At 36.6% G+C, this 26524-nt stretch overlaps 1 protein-coding gene across 4 annotated transcripts in view; it reads left to right on the forward strand.

Moving 5' to 3' along the window:
• PPP3CA (protein phosphatase 3 catalytic subunit alpha) overlaps positions 1-26524 on the forward strand; it is a 295722-nt gene that overhangs the window by 116704 nt on the left and 152494 nt on the right. For all 4 annotated transcript variants that reach the window (XM_067736859.1, XM_067736861.1, XM_067736860.1 and 1 more), the window contains exon 2: positions 24403-24603. In XM_067736859.1, coding sequence (XP_067592960.1) covers positions 24403-24603 — 201 coding nt within the window. The remainder of the gene's footprint in view (positions 1-24402; positions 24604-26524) is intronic.

Consider the following 26524-nt stretch of genomic DNA (forward strand, 5'->3'; position numbering starts at 1 on the left):
TTGAATGTATTTTTAATGTGTTTAGGGTGGGGTTGCGGGTGGAGAGTTCTACAGGCTGGGAGATCTGATTCACTGTGGAAATAAATTCTGTCCCTTTATATTATAATGTTTTTCTCATATATATTTTTTAAATCAAATGCCACTCTCTCCTACAGTAAAAGAAAACAGAAAGAAAGAAAGAAAGAAAACAAACGAACAGAAGCTTCTGAATAAGGATTGGTTTTTGGTATAGCTTCTTCTAGGTTTGGTTTATTTATTTATTTATTTATTTTGCCGTACGCGGGCCTCTCACTGTTGTGGCCTCTTCCGTTGCGGAGCACAGGCTCCGGATGCGCAGGCTCAGCGGCCATGGATGGCTCATGGGCCCAGCCGCTCCGCGGCATGTGGGATCCTCCTGGACTGGGGCACGAACCCGTGTCCCCTGCATCGGCAGGCGGACTCTCGACCACTGTGCCACCAGGGAAGCCCGACTAGTGTAACTTTTGAATGTGTGTGTATGTGAGTTATTGATAGATAATATTTATAAGAGGGCATTAGATAACAGACACCATCTCATGTGAATTGGGAAATTGAAGAGGAAAAATAACCAAAGTGTTTCATTTGCAATTGCATGTACTAGGGAAAAAAAGCTGTTTCCATAGTGCTGATTGCACTCAAACAAGTATATTCTTCCTTGAGTATCAGAAAAGCTAGATCTTTTTACTAAAACCTATTAATCTCCAGATGAAAAAGCATCAGTAATTCTAGTAAATAAAATTTAGTGTCAGTACTGTGTATTTAAAGATTATATTTTAGATTGATTATTAAAAAATAGATTAAAATAGAAGTGTAAATGTTTTTGGTGAAAAAAAGAGTAAGTTAATTTTCTCTTTCTCGCTGGACTATTACTTTAGCAAGTAAAAGAAACGAAACAAAAGGAAAAAAAAAAACCAAACTTGCTGTCAAGTAATTGTGAAAAATAAAGCATTGGGTATACATAGTATTATGTAAGAATGTAGTCTTTGAACTTATTTCAAAGGATTTGAAAATTTAAGGCTGTTGGAAAAATTAAGATACTAAATGATCTGATTTCCTTTATGATGAAAATATTCATATGTACTTGTAATCTTAACTATATAAGTGGCAGTGAAACATGTTTTCTTCCTAAGTGTGTTCATCTGTTTTATATTTAATTGGAGAAAATGTCTTTCAGTTTTCTGATTATAATGATAACATGGCATGCAAGAAACCAGAGCATGTTAATCAAACCTCATGATTATAAGTATTTAACTTAATGGAAAATGATCATTATGGATATTCAATAACATTCATTTGGCTACATTTCATGTAAAGTTAGTTCCATTCTTAATACTATAAGGTTATGCATTTGTGTATCACACTAATGAAGGGAATTTGTAAATCTGATTTCGAGTTTGAATCTCTCATTTCATTTTGCAACTTAAACAATACTTTTAGAAAATCAGTCTACATTGTCATATGGAATACAATTTGTTAACTGGCCTCTTCCAAGATGACAGTACTGAAGATTGTAATGCATATTGGATATTCATTTTATTCAAGGTGTTGAGTACTTTTAAGTACTAATTTCTTTAATTTAAAGAAAATAGAGCTTCTAGGAATAAAAGTATTATTATTCACCATGATGGTTCAGAATAATATGATTTACTTTCCCATTTGAAATAACTTATAAATGACATTTCCTTATAGGCTATTCTACTGAAATTTCGCTAGATGAAAGAGAGATAGATATGTGTTTAACTTAATGATGAGATTTTATTATGACAACCTTTTTTTTCTTTTTTTGCTGTATGCGGGCCTCTCACTGTTGTGGCCTCTCCCGTTGCGGAGCACAGGCTCCGGACGCGCAGGCTCAGCGGCCGTGGCTCACGGGCCCAGCCGCTCCACGGCATGTGGGATCTTCCTGGACCAGGGCACGAACCCGTGTCCCCTAGCATCAGCAGGCGGACTCTCAACCACTGTGCCACCAGGGAAGCCCATATCACAATCTTCTTCTAAACTTTTTATTTTATATTGGAGTATAGTTGATTAACAATTCTAATTTTTAAGAAGAGATTAATTATCTTGTCTGTTTTTACCTCCATGTTAGTTTTAAATTTTATTATTAAGATTTATTCAGAAGCTAAAAATTATATACTAGAGCTTTACTTTTAACTGTATTCCTACTTATCTGCAATGTTCATAATACTATAGAATACTTTTCAAGGGGAGAAAAGATTTTATTAAAATTTCATGCATATATTATTCATTGCTGGGTAGTCTCTTCTATAAGTAGAAAAATATGGCTATAAAATATTGATTTCATTAAGGAAGTATGAGTTGGAAATGTCACAGGTGTAACTGATCATCATCACTGAGGCAATAATATTTTTCTTTAAATGGTAATAATGTCAACAATATTCTGTGTATTTTTTTAACCACTAATTTTACCTTTAGATTTTCTTTAAGTATCTTACTGTGATTTTAGGCATTTCTGTGCCTTTCTATTAAAGAGCTGGGCTGTGTACATGAATATTTGTTATTAACTTAGGTATATCCTACTGTGGCCTCTTTTTCAGTTTATTTTCTCCTTCTTATTCCATGACCCCACGCTATTAATGGAGCTTCAAATTATTGTTTAAATATTATACTTTCCAGATGCATTGATGAAATATTTCAAAATATGAAATTTTGAGGACTTCCCTGGTGGTCCAGTGGTTAAGACTCTGCGCTTCCAGTGCAGGGGGCACGGGTTCGATCCCTGGTCAGGGAAGTTCCGCATGCTGTGCAGTGTGGCCCAGAACAAAACAAAACAAAAACAACAACAAAAAAAACCTCGCAGTCTGAGAAAAACTGTAAATTGATGTGAAATAAAATTCATTAAAAAATATGAAATTTTGAGCACAAGATGATAAAATTATAGCATATCAGACTTTAGCAGTGAATCCGAAAACCCCAATCTCACCCTTCCATTTTTTCCCTGTTCTTATGCCCTACAGTAGGAATTTAAAAATTGATTCCACAACACCTAGCTCAGTGTCTGACACATAATAGACGTTAACAAGATATTTTTAAATGAAAGAATAAACTCACATCTTCAACAGAGGTTCTCAAAAGGACCATGTGTTTATTTGTGATATGAAGGATTGTCTGGATATCCAGTAACAACTATGGAGGATAAATAGTGGTAGATAACATTCTTCATTCGTTGCTGATTGCTTATGTCTGATTTGAGACTTTAAAAACAATGTATATTTCTGCTCATTTCAAAACCTTTTACTTTTCCACATCTATTTACTTCCTTAGTTCTCTGTTTCATCCAGAGAGCAGTTGGTTTTACAGATTATCCCCATTGCTGAAATATTCTTATTTGTTTTCTTATCTGATGATGGAAGAACTGTATTTTCCATTGTTACACGTGATTTTTTCCTTTGTTTTCTCTAAATGAATTGTTTCTAGAAAGGAATCTAAACTGTGGCTAATTATTATTCAACCTTCATAGTGTTAGTGAAAACAAAAGTTGACCTTATACAGTGAAGGGCTATAGGAAAACTTGGGTGTAACAAAAATTGTTTTTTAAAGTGAAGGAAAAAAAAACTTAGCAATGAAGTTGGGAGAGTAAGCTTCAGTTTTCCACATTTTAACTCCAAAAAAAAAAAAGAGAGTCATTCAATGTAATGATGCAGTTTTTAAGGGATTTTTCTTAAGAGTATTTACGTTATCTGAATAATATTTGATGGTAAAGATCAAGCACCTTTGATTCAACTCAGGATATGCTGAGGGTAAAATCTTATTTTTTCGTGGAAGGCTTTTTCCTTTCTTCCATTAACGTTGAGAAGGAAAACTTGGATATGGTCTTCATAGCTCCATTTAATAAATTTTCCTCTTCCTTCTCCTCCCTTTTTTCCCCTTTCTTTTTTTCTGTAACACTGTCATTTTCTCCTTCTCTTCTTTTCTTCTTTCCTTCCATCAGTGTTTATTAAGAATTTATTCCTTGCTGGGTTCTTCTTCAAGATATGTGGTTCATCTTCAAGCTCCAGAAAGAGAAGAGAAGTAAAAGAACTGTGGCATTTCTTTTCTTGTCCCACCTCAACAAACAAATCCTTTATTGAGATGTAGATCTCTTTAGCATCACTCCCGGTCTCTGTCTGGCCTGCATCCACCCGTTGCTGGTGCCGGAAGTAGAAAAGGCAGAGGGTTTGCCTCATTCAGTGGAGACAGGATTTCAGCCCTCAGTTTCTGATTCCTCCAGACCCTTTTGTGCAATACCCACACTGTACCGTGGAATGCACCAGCCCACCTTATGCTGATTTCTGTTTTTAAAAGTGTTCCTTCTGAAAATGTAGCTGTGGGGAATGCCCCCGGGATTTGTTAAATAGGTGACATGATTATACATCATAGGTGAATACTTGAAACCCCTATGTGGCTTGTATTTTCAAAATGGAAAGGGCTCTGGAGCCTACTGGTATTATTCCCTCATTTTACAAACAAGGCAGTTGAGGGATTGAGAAGTGAAGTTATGTAGCCATTTAGTGGCAGAGCCCTGCCTGAATCTGCCTGCAAACCAGAGGCCCTTGAGGCTCAGTAAACATTATATCCTGCTCTTTCACTCACTCAGCATATAGACAAAATTAGATTTGATAGTCTAAAAATGAAATATGTTTCTGAAAGTTATTTAGAATACAATTTTATTTCATAAATTAGGTAGTTTAGTGTGATCTAGTGTAACGAATTGAAACCAGATGTACCTGGGTGTGCATCTAAACTGCCACCTTAATGTTAGTATGAACTTGGACAACATATTTACCTTTTTCTTAATCTGTCAAATAGGGACAGTGAACCCTTATTTTATGTGGTTATGGTAAAACCAGGTCTCAAATCCAAGTATTCAAAATTCTTGACACCAAAGTGAAGTGCTCCAGGGAAAATGAAATCCATATAGAATGTTTGGCTTCAATTTACCCATTAGTGTAGCTCATTTCTTTCAAATTTTAGCACCATTTCTCAGAGCTAGCACCATTTAATTGATTTGTACTCCAAATAGCATCCTTTACTTGTATAATTTTGGAACATTTTTCTTTCCACTGATCACTGAAGGTATCTTATTAACATCTGGAAAACACTTTAGGGGAGTGATTTTTCAGTAGTTTCTCCTTCAAAATGTTTTATGATATAATTTATCATAGATGTATGTGGCGATTTCATTTAATTTCTTGAAGTAGGCTGTTATAATCAACAGGACATTTTTTTGTAGCAAGTGAGCAGTTCTAGAAAGTTTTGAAGGACTCACAGGTTTTTGGAATGCAGGGCCCACAATCTGGAGATCAGCTGGTGAAATATAATTCACAGCACCATGACTGGGAACAGTCAAGAAAATTCAGGATTCTCAAAAAAGTGTAGTTGTTCTCATTTGTTATCACCACTTGTTCTTAGTATGGAACAGTGTCATTTATTCGCAAATGAGAGGAGAATAGTTCGTAAAATTGAAGTTCATTTGGGGACTGTATTACTGTAGTTTCCCTTACATGATACAATGACTAAATAATGTTTCCAAATGAGAAATTATATATAATGCTGTGCAATTTATTGATGGTGAATGTCTTTCCTTTGCATTCATATGTAGGTCAGCCAAAAAATTCACCTCAAAGATCACTTCCATTCTTAGATTCATCTATTAGATATTCATTGTTGGCACAGAAGTTCAAGACCTAGGGACTTTTCTTCTTTTAATTAAGCCAGTTACTTGTTTCATAAAAGATCCTCTAAATTTGGTGATGATGTAGCCTGTCATCTACTGAATATGATGTATTTCACTACTTAGGTGCTGCTTTCATTGAGCTTTGGTGAGACAAGTTTAATCTGAAACTGATCATGTTATGTTTCTAAATCTTTGCTAAATGGCAAGCATTTTTTGTACCTATATAGTAAAGTATATCACACACCTTAAATAGATTAGCAGTGTTTTAGAGTGAATTCGGTGTATCAGCAATATGAGGTTCTTTTCCTGGAGTGAGCTGCATTAGCATTATTAAATTAAGAATTGTAAAGATGCTTAAATGAAAACAACTGAGGTTAGTTTTATTTAGCTAGAAGGGACATTAGGGTTAGAATGGTGAACAAGTCCTTGTTTCTGAAACACATAACTGAACTTTCTTTCCTTTTCACTGTTGTTTATCTTCTTTATCAAAGGGAAGAAAATGCTTGCACTGTAATAAATTAAGAAGAAATTATATTTTGCTTAGTAAGTAACTGGATGGTTAATAGGTAATTAGGTACAAGAGAAAATAAGTATAAAAAACTTCTGATTCCTTTTCTAATATTGGAAATGAGGAATTCAGAAGAAATCAATACAATGTGTATTAATTAAAGCATTTTGTGTTTTGGTAATAACTTTGTTCAGTTATATACAAGTATTCCTTAGAAAGAGAAGTCTATTTATATTCTCTTATATTCTGCTTAATATCTCTGAATAGCTGAATAGTTTTTTCTTCCTTTAATTTCATAGTAATTTGAATTTATTTTAAAATTTCAAGACAATTTTCTTTTCTTGGCTTGAAGGGACATATTACATGTGGCAAATGTAATATTGTATTTGTACATTACTATTTACATTATTAACTGCACATATTATTATTGTAAACATTACAAATGTAAATATTTCATTGGGCAAAATGACACTCATTCAATGCAGACTCAATTTAGTGAATGTATACAAGATAAAATCTAATAAAAGAACATGAGAGTAAAGAAGTACACGGTTATACTGTTCCACCAATAGGATGAAAACATTTGATTATTGCTATATGGTAAACAGATTGTGTTCTTCTAACATTTTTTCTCTTGCACTTTAGCTAAGGAATTATATTAATTTAAATGAAAATGAAGGAAATGTCTAGGAGGAAAATTGCTCTGGCTAATTATAGGTATGCACCAAATCAGTGTGCCAATAATTTTGTATTTCTATGCAGTCGGGGTTTATCAAAATGAGACTTTCACAGCACAGTTTGCCTCTTTCTGTCTGATCACTGGTTATTTCAATGAGCTTTCCCAGGTGGTTTTACAGGCTAGTTACATCAGTACACTTACATGAATGGCTTCCCAGAGCACATGGACCTGATGAAGGGAGCTGTTATAGATTATTCTGCTATGGGAGGAATCATATTCTTGTTTTAAATTCTATTTTTCTAATAGGTACAATAGAACTTCCTCCAAGGAGACGTTTATCGGTGCTAAAAGCCAGCATAGCCTGTGGTATGGGGGTCATCTCTAAATGAAGGCCTGCAATGATTCTTGATCTCTTTCCTGGTAAATCGCATCTTAGGGAGCTACTGCATTTTTCTGCTTTGGCTCTCAGTTTAACAAGTCTCGAAGTAATGATAGTAAGCACTTATTGAGTGCTTAGCACGTCAGGCATTGCTCTAACTTTTTATATGTATTATTGAAGCCTTACATAGTCTTGTGTGATAGTGGCCATTATTATCTGCATTTTACAGATGAGGAAGCTCAGACACAGTGAGATGAAAGAGATTAAATGAATCATCCCACCCGAAGCCTTAGACCTATTAGGTAGCAGAAAATGATGTGAACCCAGATAGTAGGGTTCCAGAGCCCTGGAGCAAGCACAGCTGCATTACCCAAACTTCTTTTTTTTTTTTTTTTTTTTTTTGCGGTACGTGGGCCTCTCACTGTTGTGACCTCTCCCGTTGTGGAGCACAGGCTCCGGACGCGCAGGCTCAGCGGCCATGGCTCACGGTCCCAGCCGCTCCGCAGCATGTGGGATCTTCCCGGACCAGGGCAGAAACCCATGTCCCCTTCCTTAATTGTAGAGTAAAAATGTAAACTTTTATTGCATGGTCATACACTGTTCAGTAAGGTACATATATGAGTAAGGAGACATCAGAAATAAGCTGATTTTACACTGTTTTTTTCGAAATTGTTAGACACATACAGTGTGTCCTCAGCTTAAACTAGCATGTTTATGATTTTGATTAAAATTTTTTGGCCAATTTAACTGATACCCTCTATTATTGAATATTCATGTTTGTGTGAATTGACAGACTCACTTTGTCAAAATAGTTGAATTGGTTATTTGTTTATAGTAGGTTTTGACAAAACATATGTCAAGAAGACAGTTTTATAGAAGAATAATTGGGAGTTGAGGCATGATTGATCTCCCTGCTAGACAGTCACCAGACATAATAGCATGTTCAACTCTGTAAGAAAACTTGCCATAAATAAGTCCCTTTAACCATGTTTAACAGGTGTTCCAGAGCTTTTTTTCTCCTCCAGAAATGCTTTATTTTATAAAACACCTATTATCTAAGAACTGTCTTTGGTAAATGCTGCTATTTATGTAAAATCTGATGTTCTTAGAAGGCCCAGTAGTCTCTGGGGTTCTTATGTGAATTACTCTTCTGAACCTTCCACTAAGGTCACATTAAACTCATAGTAAGAATTTCATACCTGCCCATGACGATGAATTTGGTTCTTGATTAGACAACCCTCTTGGGGCCATATTTAATGTCAATTGGCAAGATAAGTTTCTCTCTGCTGGACCCCAAATATGATAGAAACACTTACATGATACTTGGTTTTTGGGTTTTTTTTGAGGTATAAATAAGCCAAGTGTAAATGAGAGTTTTCAGGTGATACAACAAAATGCTGGCATATGAAACTACAGAAATCCTGTGGGAATTCACTGAAGCACAATAATAACAAATAATAAAAAATACTGGGCTTCCCTGGTGGCGCAGTGGTTGAGAGTCCACCTGCCGATGCAGGGGACACGGGTTCGTGCCCCGGTCCGGGAAGATCCCACATGCCGCGGAGTGGCTGGGCCCGTGAGCCATGGCCGCTGAGCCTGCGCGTCCGGAGCCTGTGCTCCGCAGCGGGAGAGGCCACAACAGTGAGAGGCCCGCGTACGGAAAAAAACCAACAACAACAAACAAACAAACTTAAATTTGAGTTCATACTTCCCACTAAATATTGCACTAAGCACTTTTGCAAGTATGTCTCATTTAATCCTTTTAAATGCCTCTTGGTTATGTAAATATCTCCATGTTACAGGTGAGGAAACTGTGGTTTCTCAAGGATTTCTTAAGGACCCATAGCCGTTTAAGCCAGAATGTGAAGACAGGTGATTAGGTACTTTAGAACTCATCGCTGCTACACTTAGTGTCATTTAGAGCTCGGATTCTGCTCCATATGGCTGAAAATTGTCAATGGCAGCTGCACTAACTAGTCTTTTTAAGGAGTAAAGGTTGGGGAGGCACATTTTTTAGCAAAATCACAGGCTGGACTGAGAGGCAGCCCACAGTCATTGATGGAAAACTTTTGAGTTTTGGATAGGATCCAAGTTCAAAGCTCATATGTGGAAACACTGGAGGTATAAATAAGCCAAGTGTAAATGATAGTTTTACTTCTTGACCAACCCATCAAAAACCAAATTACAGCTAAGGCCTTGTACCTTTCATAAGCTGAATACTGAACTAGCTGTTCCTTGTACTATTTTGGTCTCTTTCAAGTTGGGAACAATTAGATAAGAGAGAAGAGCCAAATTAGGATGTTCAAGGAGCAGACTGCACATTCAGGATAAATACTATTGGGTTTAGAGAATTATGTGATGAGATGTGAATCGTATATCAGTAAATCATTGGAAAGTTTTTTTTTTTTTTTTTTTTGGATTGCTTGCCATGTCCATTCTGGGTAGGGAATAATGAACTCAAAAAGAAAGAACATGGTTCAGGGAATCCAGAGAACTGGGTATGACTTCAGGCTTTGCCTCTAATTATCTTTGGATTATTCGGTAAGTCACCTCTTATCTATAGAGGCATGGCAGCAAGGATTAAAAGCACAAATCTAGAGTCGGGGTCCTCATATGAGCCCTGGTGTCTCCTAGTTATTTGCTATGTGGACTTGGTAAAGTCATTTAATTTCTTTGTGCCTTGAATTCTTGCATATGAAAAGTAGATTAGCAGTATCCACATCTTAGGATTTTTATGACGTTAACACATGCAGTATAAAGTGTTTAGAAGGGTGTCTAGGATATAGGAAGTGCTATGTGTTAACGATTATTTTATTATTGTTTTAATTATTATTATTATCACTACTACTCTTATTCTCTTTAAGCCTCAGTTTCTTCAACTAGAAAACTAGGGGGTGAAATTCATGATATTTAAGATCATAATTTCAGATTCGTACACAGTTATTGAATTTAGCATAAAAGTCTTCTAATGATTTGTGAGGAGTCTTATGAGTACAAAAGTATGAAAATTAATACAAACAGCAAGTGCTGTGTGTTTTTAGGGCAAAAAAATAAACACGAAGCAAACACAAAGTAAAAAGACAAAGCAGGGCTTCCCTGGTGGCACAGTGGTTGAGAGTCCGCCTGCCGATGCAGATGCAGGGGACACGGGTTCGTGCCCCGGTCCGGGAAGATCCCACATGCCGCGGAGCCGCTGGGCCCATGAGCCACGGCCGCTGAGCCTTCGCGTCCGGAGTCTGTGCTCCACAACGGGAGAGGCCACAACAGTGAGAGGCCCGCGTACCGCAGAAAACAAAAAAACAAAAAATAAAAAAGATAAAGCAAAGCCCTGTGTTTGGCAATTGAAGGACATGTTATTAAGTGTTTGATTCTCAAGGATGTGGAGGTTTAGATGGAAAGCAGGCTTTGCATCTTTGCAGAAGTTGTGACGTTTGAATGGGGATGATTAGGAAGTTGCATGCTTAAGTAAGTAAGCAAGGCATTTGTTAACCATAAGGACTAATTAGGAAGTATTTGCTATGCCAGTAATGTTCCAAGCACTTTACAAATATTAGTTTATTTAATCCTCAAGAAACTAAATAACTCACCCAACATCATACAGTTGGTGAAGTTGGGATGTAAACCCAGGCAGTTTGGCTTCTGAGTTTGTGCTTTTAGCGCCTTTGCCTTACTATCTCTGAAAGGCTTAAAGAAAGGTATAAGGTTACATGGAATACTTAGAATATGTATTGTGTAACTGGGTATGGCCAAACTATAGGGTTTGGGGATAAGATGTATTAAGGGTTGGTAACTGGAGAATTAAAGAAATAGTCTGATCATTATCTTCATAATCTAGATAAGACTGTATTGAGGAATTAAACTAGAATGATCACCATAGTAATGGTGAGGAAGCCATGTTAGAGAAGATCTTAGCCTCTTTGGGTCAGGGATCCTTTTGAGAATCTATTAAATTGTGGGCCTTCTTTCCAGAAATGTGTGCAACATATGACATTGCTACAGAATTTCAGCAGTTTCACAAACCCTTTAATTTATTTGATGCTTTACGCAGCTTGATTTTCCTCCCTTGTAATAATTGTATATTTTCATAAGTCTACAGTTTGTTTTTACTTTGTGCTTGTTTTGTTTTCTATGTTTTCTTTCAGTAGTCATACTTTTTAATATTTTACTTTCCTTTTTTTAAATAAATTTATTTATTTATTTTTGGCTGCGTTGGGTCTTCATTGCTGCGCGTGGACGTTCTCTAGTTGCAGCAAGCAGGGGCTACTCTTTGTTGCAGTGCGCGGGCTTGTCATTGCGGTGGCTTCTCTTGTTGCGGAGCACGGGCTTAAGGCGCGTAGGCTTCAGTAGTTGTGGCTCTCTGGCTCTAGAGCGCAGGCTCAGTAGTTGTGGCGCACGGGCTTAGTTACTCTGCAGCATGTGGGATCTTCCCGGACCAGGGCTCGAACCCGTCTCCCCTACACTGGCAGGCAGATTGTTAACCACCGGGCCACCAGGAAAGCCCTAATATTTCACTTTCTTTAGATACCTGCTCTTTGGTTACTAATTTTTACAAAATTATAATTTTGGCAAGTTCTTGATCAACTTTAATCAACTTTATGTCCTTGCTGTATGAATATATGTAAATAAATAATTGCAGTGAAATTTCCTTACTTTGTTGCTTGAGTACAAAAGTGTTAGTAGATCTTCTGGCCAGTAGATAGTCTCTACTTATCCATATCATTCTGTGTTAATTCACAAATAGTTTGTTATTTGAATAACTGTATCTGGGATGGGAACATTATTTGCATTAAAAAAAAAAAAAGATCAGTCGTATTTGCAAAATGCAACTGAAATGGCCTCTTGTGGAGAGCCAGATCCTTTGCTCCTAGGACCCTTTTTTGTCTCTTGAGCATGGAAACCCTTAGGGTAATTAAGAGTCTAGAGGTAAGGGAGTCAGAAGAGGATGGGTGACTGATTATCATTTGTTTTGTTTATCATTTGGTGTGAGAGTAATAATTGGGTCCCCCTTGACTATGTGGGGAGTAAACATTGCCAATACCTATGGGAAATTGCTCTAGTAAAATTCACATGCTATTTAGGATTTGATTTTTTTTTTAAATACAATCTAACTTGGCAGTTTGGTGAGCTAAACTCAAGTTTATCTTCCCGAAGTGATGAAAATCCATTCTTTTCTTTCTTTCTCCTTTTCCTTTAATTTCCCCTGAACTTTTACTCCACTTAGAGTAAAGTTAAAGTCTCCATTTCAAAAGTATAAATTATTTCTTTGTACAAATGTACAAAAATCATGATGTTATTAACCAGTTAGTTTAGAGGAAGAATGTTATCAGAAAAACAGCTTTAGAGGTTTCTATATTTTCTCAGACTTCAGACTTACAAATGAAAGTTGCTTTTAGTTAGTTTGCATTTATGTAATAGATAAAATCTTTATGACATTTTTCTTTCTTCAGTACTTAATGTGTGTACCCTATATATCACTTAAAAAATACACCTGATATATAGAGTATTAGCAAATCAAAGGCTATTTTGAGTTTCATCATGAATGACTAAACGCACATTTTTGGGAATGAGGACCATTTATATTTCTAAAAATAATTGACAATATACATAAACCTTCATGTATATGCTCTGATTAGGGAAGGAGACATTTCACTGAAGGTGAAATTATCACATAACTGAGACATATCTCTTTTAAACACTAAATTATTGAAAATTCTACTTAATGAAAGCATATCAAAATTGTATTATACCTTTTACACTTTGTAACAGTGTATTGTCCAGTAATCTGGAATAAGATGCTTATGAAGTGTGGAATGTGTACCATTATGAACACCATGGATATGCCCTGATATCCTCTAGGTCTGTAGTGAAATATGGAACTCTACACAGGGATGCTTAGTTATGGCCGGCCACCGTCCTTTTCTATTTAGTATTCTGAGAATGCCTCCATTCCTTTCCTATGGGGTAATGGGCACAGATTTTCTGGTGAGTGTTCTCACTCCAGCTCAGTTTTTGATTACCTCTGGGTGTGTAATTGAACTGTTGTTGGTGAAGATGATGGGAACCGGAGCTCTGAATAAGTGGAGCATTATCGTGGATCAAGGGATTTAAAGAGCACACACACAACTCCATTGTTAGAGTAACGTACACTCTTTCACCATTTGATTTGTATGTGTGTGGATATATCCTTTATCTTACATTTGTATTAATCTGTTAGTTATATATTTAATCGTGATTATTTCTTGAGTAGGGATTTAAGGCAAGGAAAGATTTTAAATGATGTGGTAATAAAAAAAAATACTGTGTTTCTAAATGAGCCTGCCAGTTGTGAATTCGGCACATGTAACTTTAAGAAAAGCATTCACAGTGTTGCCTAAATGATTCACCATCATGCCCAAATGAGTGTCTTGAACTTGGGTAGTGAAAAATTTATGGGACTGAAGCTTTTAAGATGTTTTAGGGAACCATAACCCAAAGTCATATATCATGGGAATTATGTTGCTCTGTTTATCATTCTATATGTGCTTAGAATGAGTTAGATAACCTAGTTTCTAGCTATTCTTGACTGCTACATTTTACAATAAATTTTTCATTTGTGTCTACAAATAAGATTTGAATTCATTCTGACTGGTAGTGATAGTTTGTCAAACAGATACTAAAAAGATGGGAAGGAAAGTCCTGAGCTACTTCTGACCCTTAGGAATGCTGAGAAAGTGTTAGTCTATTAAGTCTCAGATATTTCGAGTTTAACAGTTAAAACAAAGTCTTTTTTAATGAAGCATACTTCAGTAAATTCAGTAATAAATATTAATAGCATTCTTCTAAGCTAGAAAATGTTCTTTTTAAAGGAAATGTTGGAATGTCTTTCTGAAATTCCAGAGAATAGCGCTTTATAAGCTTAAAAGCACCAAAATACTATTGTACTGATATGGTATTGTTTTTATTGTTGTTGGGTTAATTTTACATCACAGATAACAACAAGTTTTATATATGATCCTGTAATCACATGTGGGATTAAAACATTCAGTACTTCAAACTTTTTGTAGTGATTGTTTCCCCTTCCCTTTTCAATTTTCTCTGTTGCTCACTTTTGACCATGTCTGTATGTTTCATCTTGGGATGAAACATACATCTGACAGACTTGATCTCTTTCCTGTAATGAGCACTTCTAAAGACACATATACTAAATGAAGTTTTCAGTTTGAGTTATTTTGGCCATTGACTGTTCTTTTTATAATTCCATACATACTTTTAGATCTGAACAAAGCCGTTTTTTTCTTTTCTCTCTTCTTAAACTACAGATCTTCCTCGACTTATGATAGGGTTATTTCCCAATAAACCCATCCTAAGTCAAAAATATCAACATAAGTTGAAAATTCATTTAGTACATACCTCTAACCTACCAAATACCATAGGCTAGTCTAGCCTACCATAAATGTGCTCAGAACACTTACGTTAGTCAATGTTGGGCAAAATCATCTGACACAAAGCCTATTTTTATAATAAAGCGTTGAATATCTCACATAATTTATTGAATACTGCACTGAAAGTGAAAAACAGAGTGGTTGTAAGTGTATCATTATTGCTTGGCTAACTGGGAGCTATGGATCAAAAAGAGTAGTATACTGCAGATCACTAGCCTTGGGAGAGATCAAAATTCAAAGTTAGAAGTACAGTTTCTGCTGAATACATGTGTTTGGTTATCATGGTAAAGTTGAAAAATTGTAAGTTGAACCATTGTAAATTGGGGACCATCTGTACTTCTAGTACCACAGAAATTTTACCCCCATCTGAGTGAACAAGGAGAAAAAAGAAGTTCATTCATTTTTGCATTCACTCAAAAACATATTGATTGAATATCAAATGCCAGGGTACTGGACTTGAACCTTTGGTGGCACTCGATTGTTAATCTTTCTACTTATTATTAGAATTATTCTGATGTTTTTCAAATAGTGGTGATTAATTGACTCATTTAAAGAGTGAAATTTGGTGTTGCCTGTCAATTTGCAATTGACATTATAATCCCAGCAACCTGTTTCCTTAGTTCTTTGAGAATTTTCTTTATGCACAAAATATGCTCTGTTTACGAGTGGAAAATCTTTCTTAAGAGTGTTTCTTTATGGAGGAAGGGAATGCAGTCTGTTGCAGCTTTATTATGATATCAGACATTTTCCATTTCATAGGCTGAGAAATGCATATGTGATTTAAAATCAGAATTGACAAGGACATTTTAAGGATAAACGAAACATATGAAAATGAAGTTTAAGAGGGTACATTTGTGGGTGGTGTTCACTAAAGCATTCTAGTTTTTAAATAGATGTGTGAAGATTATGATTCGTGGGGTACATATTTGAGGTGCTGAGAATTGGGACCTCCTGTATGCTTCTGTATTATTCACAGGAGTGGGTCGTTCTTAGAAATGGGAGACCAGAGAGAGTGGATGAGAGCAGGTCTCTGGTCATCAGAGTAAAGCAACCAGTGTAAGCATTACTAGAACATGGGGAGGCCCAGAAGTTCTGATGCTTCATGATTGAGCCCACGGGGAGTAGGGAGCACAGAGCGAGGGCAGGGGCAATTAAATGCAAACCTGGGAATTTAGCTCCTGCCCTTGGCTCTCTGGAGGGTGACTCTGAGGCAGAGTATTTCAATCTTTGCTTCACTGTGGCACACAGATATAAGGCTATATGCCAGATTCATTATTTTTTTAAACAATCACCCTTTATATGCAAAAGTGGTAACATTCTTAAATTACCACTTAGGATTTACATCATTCGATATCATTTGTGTCATAGATTTGCCATTTCATCAAGATCTTTCAAAGAAGAGAGAGTCTGTTCATTTAAAAAAATTATTCTGACGCCCGTAGGTGTTTCAACTACAGGGGATGGGGACCTAGGGTGGGCACGTGGGCATAGAAAATGTGTGGGCATCTCCATCTGAATGATGAACTTGAAAAGAAAGAATTGTGTGTGGGCACAGATTGATTTTTTTCATATTAACTTATAAGTTTAGGATTGAAGACTAAGAATGCACACATTATACTTTGCAGGTTCGCTATTTTCAATACACAGATTTATATTTATTAATGAATTTCTGATCAAATAGTTCAATTCATGTAAAGTCCTTCCTTATATTTCATGTCTCAGGCCATGGAGTGGAGGATTTCTGAGTGATAAAGTGTGTCTCGGGTTAAATAAAGTTTTAGAATCCCTGGATACTCTTCATTCCTAAGGGATGATTATCGTGTTCATAGGGACCTGCTTGCTTGGGAGATAAATTCAACTTGTCTTAAAAGTATCTTGTTTGTTGCTTGATTTTATCTCTTCCTGTGACATATGTCTCCAGAGAAGAAGAAAATGTTCAAGGCAAAAAATAAATAAGTAAAAAGCCCTCTATGTAAATGTATCCAAGTGAGTGGAATTTTATGCATTACTGTAAATTTACTATTCCAGAGATTACTATAAATACCATTTGCTGAAAATACTGCTGTAATCGTTTTATCTAGTTCCAAGATCCAGTATAGCTGGAGTACATACTTCTGTAAATGTTATGTCTGTCTTTATTTAAAACTGAACAAAACAGAACAAAACACACAATAGAGTAGACCCTTATTAAACAACACATCTTCAATTACATATTAAGACATTTAAAAATATATAATTTAATTTACATATCTAAGTTAAAACATTTAATATTTAATTTAAATTCTTGGTTTAATCTAAACATTTGATATCATGTATCAAAACCAGTAAATGTAATTTTGCTTTTATCTTGTACATGTATAAAATAATTTGTGATTGGCCTGACCGGCATGTTAGTCACAGGACTTGTGCGTAGAACTTTTAAATTTTCACTGAAAAATCAGATTTTATTTAAGCCTCACAGTAATTCTGAAATATTTTGAAACTTGAGACTTTTGTTAAATAATCTTTCATGTTGAGTCATTATTACATAATTCATTATGTAAGCCACTTGCAGTTTTTCTGGTAATTAAATGAACTAACCAAAATATCAAAACTTCAAAGGAGTTTTGTGATAGAACAACCCAAGACTTCATGTGGAGAGGGTTGTGGACTATGTCCTTGAGTCCTTAGACTCAAGACTGAGGGTAGCAGCCAGGAAATAAGAAAAGCTGTACATGGAAAGGTTAGGGGGTAGCTGTACATCAAGAAACACTTACATGAAAATTATTTTGAAACAGACAATAAAAAGAAGCTCTGATTGTACTGTTAAGGTACTCATTTTCACTAATTAATTATTAATTCTTTGTTGTTGGAACAATATTTATTTTCATTAATTTGTGTCTGATCTTACAGAATTGCTTTAGCACATTTCAGATTTAGTTTCAAAAATTACTGTGTAAAATATATGTTCTGTAAGTCATAGGAAAAAAATTGCTTATTTTAATAAGTGTTTCGAGTACTGTAGTGCTCTTTTATTAACACTTTGGGGATGTTACATAAAATACCACTGTGCTATATTTGCACGTAAACATTCAGGAAAACCAGATGGGGTATTCAGTTTGCTAGTGAAATGATCAGTACACATACTGTGTCTAATAATTGAATACATTTTAAAGCTCAGGATCTGTGTGGTTGTATTCAGAGAGGGTGGGTAAAGATGTCTCTGCTAAGGATGAATAAAGTCATGATAGCAGTAGGGGGAAAAAAGAAAAAAAACACCAGTAAATTAATGAATTGAAGTTTGTAAACCTACTGTGAAGAATTTTTTTAGCTTAAGTGGGACCGGATGTTTCTGTTTACAAGGTTAATGTTTCTGTTTACAAAATTAATATTCAACTGCACTTGAGATGGGCAAGCATATTTTAATTCGACAGGCATTAATATCTATAATGAAAGCCAGAGGCTTTCAAACAAACAAGTGATGAGTATCCACAGCAGTAGCATAAGTAGGACTCTAATAAATACCTTTCTACAGTTTTTCTTAGAGGCTAGCTGTGGTTAATTTTTAAGCTATCTTTCCCACACAACATGTTTTGTATATCTTTGCATATAGACATTCTGTGCATGGATAAACATGTATCCCCATACTGATAGAATTTTTTTTAACCGAGAAGAATATAAGTCAAACCTAATTTCTCTATGTTAGAACCCAAAGAAAATTTAGTGAAAAGTCACTAGTATTTCCTTTCATGTACCCCATCACTCTGTTCAGAAGTAGGATCAGATTCCACATATTTTAATTACTGATGATGGAGGTACTTATGTATATTGTAGCTGGAATATTGTACCTTACGATTAGCATATTCTATTTTCATTACTTACCTTCAAGACAGAGGCTCCTCTTTCAGAGTCATCTAAAAAATTAGATATTTATTATATACTTTAGACAAAAGAAATGGGTGACTGCATCTAAGAGTTTCTAGGAACCCAGGCATAACTTTAAGGTAGATAAAGACACTTTTGTTTTTTCTTACTGCTTATATTGTCTGTCATTTTCTTTAAATTTTGCCCTTAGGTTTTGCGGTTTAACAGTTTCCCATCTATCCCAAGCAAAAACTCATAATTTTACCACATGGTAAGTTCTTCAGAGTCTGGCTCTGCTTGTTTTTGTTTTCTTTTGCTCACTTCTCCCCAGCCCTTGTCACTGCCTAGCATGGAATACGACACATAGTAGGTGCTTAAAGGTGCTTGACGACCGATCAATTGATTGATCGATACGGTTTGATTAGAAGAAGTTTGTGACATATACAGATGTCCAGAAGGAAATCGATGGAGTGCCACTCTTTGGAGGCCAGGCCAGAATGTGTTTTGTGTCTGACACGTGGTATCCTTAAGCTATTCTCTTAACATGTGTTGACATAAGTATCTTAGCCCTGTGCAGACAGTAGCCACATGAAATATGGGACACGTGTTGTTCCTGGACGCATTCTGATTACAGAGAGGGATGAAATAAACGTGTCTGGACTTGCAGAGACATTGCACCTGCTGTGGATGATTGACATTGTGGAGCATGTTTGGGGGGGAAAATTAAACTGCCTGGTGTTTTGTACGTCTTTACTTAACGATATAGATAGGTCAGTGGATCTCAGTCTGGACTTCACGTTAGTATACTCTGGATTTCTTTAACAAACCTGCCACTGCCCTGGCCCTACCCTAGACAAGTTAAATCAGAATCTCTAGAGGTAGGGCCTGGGCATCATTCATTTTAAAAAGCAATTCCAACGTGCAACCAGTTTTGAAATAGTTTGAGGTTTTGTAGGAACCAAAGCTGAAAGAGAAGAACGATTAAGGAATATAATTTCCACTCACCCTGTTCTCGTTTACTTGTTGAGAAAGATACATCACGGTTCAATAATAATGTAGTATAAGCCATTTATGCAATTTAAAATATTCTAGTCATGGAATTAAAAGGAGGAAGGAGGAATAGTTTGAATTAATTTTAATGGTACATTTAATTTAGCCCAATATATCTTATTATTAAAACATGTAATCAATATAAGAATGTTGATGAGACATTTTACAATCTTTTTTTCCCCCTTGTATCAAGTGTTCTAAGTCCAGGGAATCCTGTAGCTTTGCAGCACGGCTTGGTTTGGACTGGCCACTTTCCAAGTGCTCAGCCGCCCTCATGTATGGCCAGTCAACCTCATATCGGACAGATCTGGAGGGTAAAGTGCGAGAAGAGAGACCAGGAGACCTGAATGTAGTAGTGTTGGTTTTGTCACCGACTAATCCTGTGACCTCGGACAATTCACTTATCCTCTCTCTTGACTTCAGTTGCTTTTTGTTTACTAGGAGGGGGTCAGCAGTCAGTCTAAATTGGGAGATTTATAATTTTACTCCAAAGAGCCCCAGGATTTCGTGAGCACACCTTAACTGCCATCGTACGGAAGAAGAGAAACAAGCAATCTGCTTTAGGCTCTTCTTTCTTTTGGATATACTTGCATTTCTGGATGACATTTTGTTTGAGGAAAGAAGCAAAAAAATGTTTTTAAACCAAACCAACGTTTGAAAAATCCCTCGGTTGAATGTTTTCTTAAGTCTGTGGTTCTCTCTTGTCAGCATTTATTCCAGGAAGAGGTCAGGCAGCAGGTATCCTGCTTTTCCTTCCAGTGAAGGTATCACCATGACAGTGACTCTTGAATATTTCCCATCAAGTAGTAGGAATTCCTTCAACAGTGGCTACAGTGGCTCAGAGTTGAGAAATAGAAAGCTCAGATACCACGGTCTACCCCAGAGTGATACAGTTCACTCATGGCTACTGAGGCAGCTCGTGGTTGTCTAAAACCGACCTCTAGCCCAAATCTCAGGGGACCCCTGACTCTGAGGTGTGGCCCCCATAGTCAGCCAGAACCCAGAACTAGGAATACCTTGGCTGCAAGCCTTTTCTGACTTGGAATATATTTCTCTACTGGTGAATGCCAGTGTCAATAATTGGATGCCAATATTGGATGCCCATGGCTTTGGTTCCTAGACTTTCAACCTTCCTCCCTATCAGATAGATGAACTCTCTGGTAACATCAACAAATAGAAAAGAAACAATATCATTTCTAACCTGTTGTTTGGAAATCAGTCTTTGCCAGATTTCCACAGTCAATGACATGGGAATACAACCCTAGTCCAGTGTGTTGTTTGACTTTAAAGACTTCTTTGGTGGTTTGTGGCAGGAGTCAGTCAAGGACTTACACGTCCCAGATTTTAGCTACTTTGCTGTTTTATTTGACAACGATAGCAAAAAAGGCACCAAGTGGGAATTGTGAAGTAGAGAAAGCTGAGAAGGTTTCTATCTATTTTTAGGATGCTTCTAAGAAGTCTTCTATAATATCGTCTTCTTTACTTAACAGGCAATTATGAGAAAATTGTTTTAGAAAGAATCAGCCTGAAAATCAGCAGTTATTTCAGAATTTTTATTAGCACGCACAAGCTTAATTCTTCCAATCTTGGCCTGCTCATGTATAAATGGAAGCAACTTGTCATACTCAAAGCAAAAGAGGGAAGGGGAAATCCCATTTTGCTATAGCAAGTGTAGCCACTTATACAATGAGTTAATGAAAGAAATGTTTTCTAAGCACGTTGGACTCTTTGGTCCAAGTAGTTTTTGCTCAATGTTTGGCACAGGTCTGCACGTAGGACTCTAGGTGAATAGAGAAAGCAAATAAGTGTGACCTTTGTAAGGCTGGTGTTTTCTTTATGAAGCCAGAAAGTGTACAAATGCAAATATTAGCCCATGCTTAGTTTTGTCCCAGAAAACTTCTCTCTGGCTGACCGCATCTCTGCGTTTGCCCTTTGGCATCGTTGCTGCCCATCTTGGTCCCCTGCAGGCCTTGCCATCTGTTTAATTGGTAAAGGGGCCCATCTTATCAGTGTCCCTATCATCCACTTGGAAATAGAGCCCTTCGATTGGCCTTTCTCCTCTTTTTTCTTGCTTCGATTTATTTGGAACCAGCCCCAATATCTCAGTGCCAGGTGGCTTTACCTTAGCCAGTTACCTTAGGATTAGCAATTACTGGAAGGTAAGAGATCTGCAGCAAAGGGTGGGAGCATCTGTTATTGCAGTGATCTTGGCCTTGGAGAGAGTCTAGGGACTTGGAGAAAGTCTAATTCATGAAGGTGATGCCCTCTCTGGGGTGCTCTCCTTTTGCCTCTCATCTTCTTAAATGCTTCAGCTCTTTCAGGTTTAACCCTTTGATCTGTCTGAAGTTTAATAAGGCCAGCTAGCGTGTGTGTGGCAGAGACCCACTGCCTGACAATAAATCAGCCTCCTTCCCTTCTGTGTTCCTATGATTCTTGCCTGACAGTTTTGCAGAGTCACTTAAACTTTCACAGTTGTCCTAGTCACACTTTAGGAACTCACTTGAAAAAAAAAAATCAGCTCATGGCCTTACCCCAAGTGTCCTTTTGAAATTTCCCCCTTTCCACCCCCATCCTGTCTCTGGGGAATTTTGAGGAGTTGCCAGGTAAGATATTTTCTACTTTCAAACCAAACATAAAGACCCAGGTAAAGAAATGTGGCCATCGAAATGTTTCCATGTTTTCTTAACAAGCGTGTATGTTAGGCAAGAAAAAGGGAGGAGGGCAAAGAAACAGAATGAACAAAATAGAGCCCAAGTGCCAGAAGTCTAATGACTTTGTTGCCTCTTTTTTCTCCTCCTTGTTTAATTCTTGAACTTTCTTTTTCTTTCATTTTACACTATGCTTTGGTGTTAATGCATTTTGTCTCTCATTTTACCTCTTGCTTTTGTATTACATATCTATTCTACTATAAGCCACTCCAAATAATTTTTGAAAATAAAAGTGTGGTCTTTATAAGAAATACCGCTCGGGATTCATTAGAATTTCAATTCTAGACAGTGGTTTACTCATCACCTTTTAATTGTGAAGCACGGTCAAGTACTTTCTGGGAAGTAGTGTGGTGTAGCTATTAACACAAGTATTCTGGCATCAGAGTGCCAGGGCTGACGCTCAGCGGGTCTGCGTATAAATCACTAGGTGATTATCTTGGGCAAGGTGCTTAATATTTTTGAGTCTCAAGTTTCTCTCCCACAGTAATGTTATAGGGACTAAATAAGTTTATATATAAACACTTGTACTTATGCCTTCCTCACCTTACAGCTTTCTTGTTGTGTCTGACTTTATTACCCAAACAATACCTGGCATAAAATAAACACTCTATCAATGATAGCTACTACTAGTACTATTTACTTTAGTTATTAGAACAATCCTCAGATAGACATAATCCCCACTTTCCAGGTGAGGTAACTGAAGCCAAAGGAGGTTATTTAGCTTGCCCAAGGTCATATAGCTGGTGGGTGCTCAGAGCCAAGGTTTGCACCCAGGTTCATCTGACCATGAAAGCCTCATGCATGTCCATTGAGTCTGCACTGCCACTTCACTTTGGAGGCATTGTTAAATAGATATGCTTGGATTGTTAGGAAAATCAAGCTTGCATCCATCAGTACATGTTCATTTCCTGACTTTTAAGTAGTTGTCATTTCTCTTGGATAACAAGTCTATGCTATTAGATTGCACAAAATTTCTTGGCATAGGTCTAACCTAAATCCTGCTTCTTTGAGAGACGCTTTCAGGAGGTAAGAGGGCTAGGTTTAATCCGTAACATCAAGTGTTTTACCTAAGAGAAGTGCTTCATATGGAGATGTTCTTACGCATATGACATAATGCACACGGCAGATGAAAGTTACATGAAACAGTGTTTGTGCTTCTTCCAGATATTTCTAATAGATCTGAGTTATCCAGTAAATGAACCCTTATATAAAATGGAGAAATAATGATTTTCCCTCACTGAAGGGGCTGAGTGGCCATTTATCAGAAATTTAACCTTCATAATACCGTCTCTGACCGTGGACCTTTGGACGTCCTGGCACGTTGTAGGAGTTTAGTGAATATCCTCTGGCTGAATGAGTGAATGAATGTATTTAGAGATGTGAAGAATGGCAGGAGCTACAAGAGACCTTCTTGCTGTTAAGAAGGCATGGGGGCACGGCTGGAAGAGAGAATGGTTGGCTCTAAGTCTGAGCAACAAATGGAATTTGTCATTATATCATACGCCGAAATACCTGTGTCTCCTGATGTCATACAGTCCTCTCACTGTTCAAGAGATTCCCTGATTTTCTGTTCAATATTCAGTGCGTTTTCACCCTCAGATTCCTGCTCTCTCCTTATACTGTGAGTCAGTGGGTCAGTTTACTCAGAGGTGTAACTCCCATTGAAGGGCAAATCTGGTCTGAAAGGTCTTTTCCCCTTCCTCTAATCTCAGTAGAGGAGCCTGCTTTTTAGTGAAGAAATGTCTTCACCCGAGTCAAAATTAGAAGGATGGATGTATAGGAACTCTTTGCTTTTGCTGAATTGATTATTGCCTAACAGAAACAAATCTCTCTTCTTTTTTGTTATTCACTCAGTCAGGATCTTCTAGATGCATGAGATAGGTGCTGGATGAAGAAGAAATGTAAATTTCCTTTCAGCAGTCACATCACATCTAGAATCATAGGAAGAAGGCAGTCTTTAATTCTTGATAGCCCTTGATCATATTTTAATGGGGGGACTTTTAAAATACTCCAGTAGGTGGTTAGTGATAGGGATGAATATTTGGTGGTTATTATCGAATCTTGAATCTTTGACTGTGGAGTTTTGGCTAATGTAACGATTTGACTTCTTCGCTTTCAGCTGTCCCGTTTCCTCCAAGTCACCGGCTTACAGCAAAAGAAGTGTTTGATAACGATGGGAAACCTCGTGTGGATATCTTAAAGGCACATCTCATGAAGGAGGGCAGGCTGGAAGAGAGTGTTGCATTGAGAATAATCACAGAGGGGGCTTCAATTCTTCGACAGGAAAAAAATTTGCTGGATATTGATGCGCCAGTCACAGGTAAGTCCTGAGGATGGAGACTGTCCACTTGGACCCACACTTTGTTGTTTTTAACATCAAATCAAAAGTATTAGATACCAGTGAGCCTTCACCTTCTTCATCTTACTCTTTTCCTGCCAAATCTGTACATTAGGAACAAAAGATTTAATACATATGTGACAGTATTTTTATTTTCATGTATTAAATATTTGTGTGATGTGATACCCTAAGAAGTGGTGTGCAGCTTAGAGATGATGAAGATATTCTGAGGTAATACCTTAACTAAGAAGTGACATTTTGTCAGTAGAACACTGTCACGAAGAACACAAGATATTCACTGGGAAAGGTCAGACAAAGCATAGGAAGACTTCCAAAGTAGTTAAGTGACTAAGTTAATGCAGTGGCTCTCAGAGTGTCATCCCAGACTGGCATCGCCATCATCACCACCTAGAAACCTGCTGAACTGTACCTTCTCAGCTCCCACCCCAGAACTACTGAATCAGTTCTCTGGGGTGAAGCCCAGTGATCTGTTTTATCAAGTCCTCTAGGTGACCGTGACAAACATTAAAGTTTGAGAACCATTGAACTTTAGGAAGAAGACAAAATTTCTCTCCTTCCTATATCATTTTATGCCTAGAAAATATGTCTTTACTTTTTGAGAGTTTTTGTTCTGTTACTTCTTAAGGGTAGATATGTATTTTGGGTAAGTGGAACTTCACTTAGACCATAAAAGTTAAATCTTGTCAAAAAGTTTTGTGTTGTATGGAGGGTCAAACAGTAGAGGCTTTTCATCTACACTTTGTGAAATTTGCTAAACTTGCACGTTTGTATTTCTAGAGAATCTTAAAAAAACATGTATTTTTTCCTTAATTATTATCATTCTGGCAAAGGGAAGAAGTTTGACATAGAATATTATGCTTTTCAAAACAAAAAGGACATTTAAAATATTTCATATATACTACTGATTGCTTCTTTCTTCCAAACCTTCATGTACTTATAATATTATTGGCCTTCTAATATATTTTTGAAGGTGACTGGTAAGAGCAAGATAAGCGCTCTTGAATATCAGACTAGACCTTCCTTGATCAAAATGCCTCTAATGATTCCTCTTCCAGAGAAATTGACATTTATGTTTTGTTTTGGGTTGGCAATGCTGTTTTTCTTATTTGTAATTCAGAAGAATAATGAGTGTGTTTGGGGCCAGGCAGCAGGAGAAATTGGTTCCGGTGGTAAGTCAGTGTTGGACCAGTGGTGAAAAATCAAGCTACATACTTCCCCTGTGTGTATCACTATGAACCCCATTTTCCATGTGTTAAAATGCACTCATGCATTATTATCTTTGACTTACAGACACTGTGGAAATATAAGAACAAAACAAATGTGAACATGCTTTACTTTCTTAGATACTAAAATATGAAAAATTTTTAACATCTAAGTAGTAGCTTGGAATCTACTGGCAAAGAAACTACTTTAAAAAATTCACTGTAAATTCCACCTATAAATAAGTGGTAAAATCGTAACTTTAAATGATATCTATATCATTAAGTTTTTTTGATTTTGGTAAGAATGAATGGCTTGATATTTTACTATGATATCATAATATGACATTATGATATGATAAATATGGTATATTATATTTATTATGATATTTTCTCTACTTCACATAATAATGTGTGATTTCCAATTCATGTTAAACTCACTAATGAGCACAGTAGGTATTAATGGAGGTGATAATTATAACAAAAAGGAAACATGTAAAATAGACATTTAGGGGAATATATTTCCTGGGATACAATCAGCTCTTCTGTTTGATGAGGCTCTGTCCTGAAAGAACACATAGGGAGGTTTCTGGAAAAGTCAGATTCGTGATGTTTTATCCCTGAACCTTTCTGGGGTCCATTGACTAATTGCCCTCATATTCAGCAGAGGTTGTACCTCGTTC

This window comes from Pseudorca crassidens, chromosome 4 (assembly GCF_039906515.1).
Source record: "Pseudorca crassidens isolate mPseCra1 chromosome 4, mPseCra1.hap1, whole genome shotgun sequence".
Taxonomy (NCBI): domain Eukaryota; kingdom Metazoa; phylum Chordata; class Mammalia; order Artiodactyla; family Delphinidae; genus Pseudorca; species Pseudorca crassidens.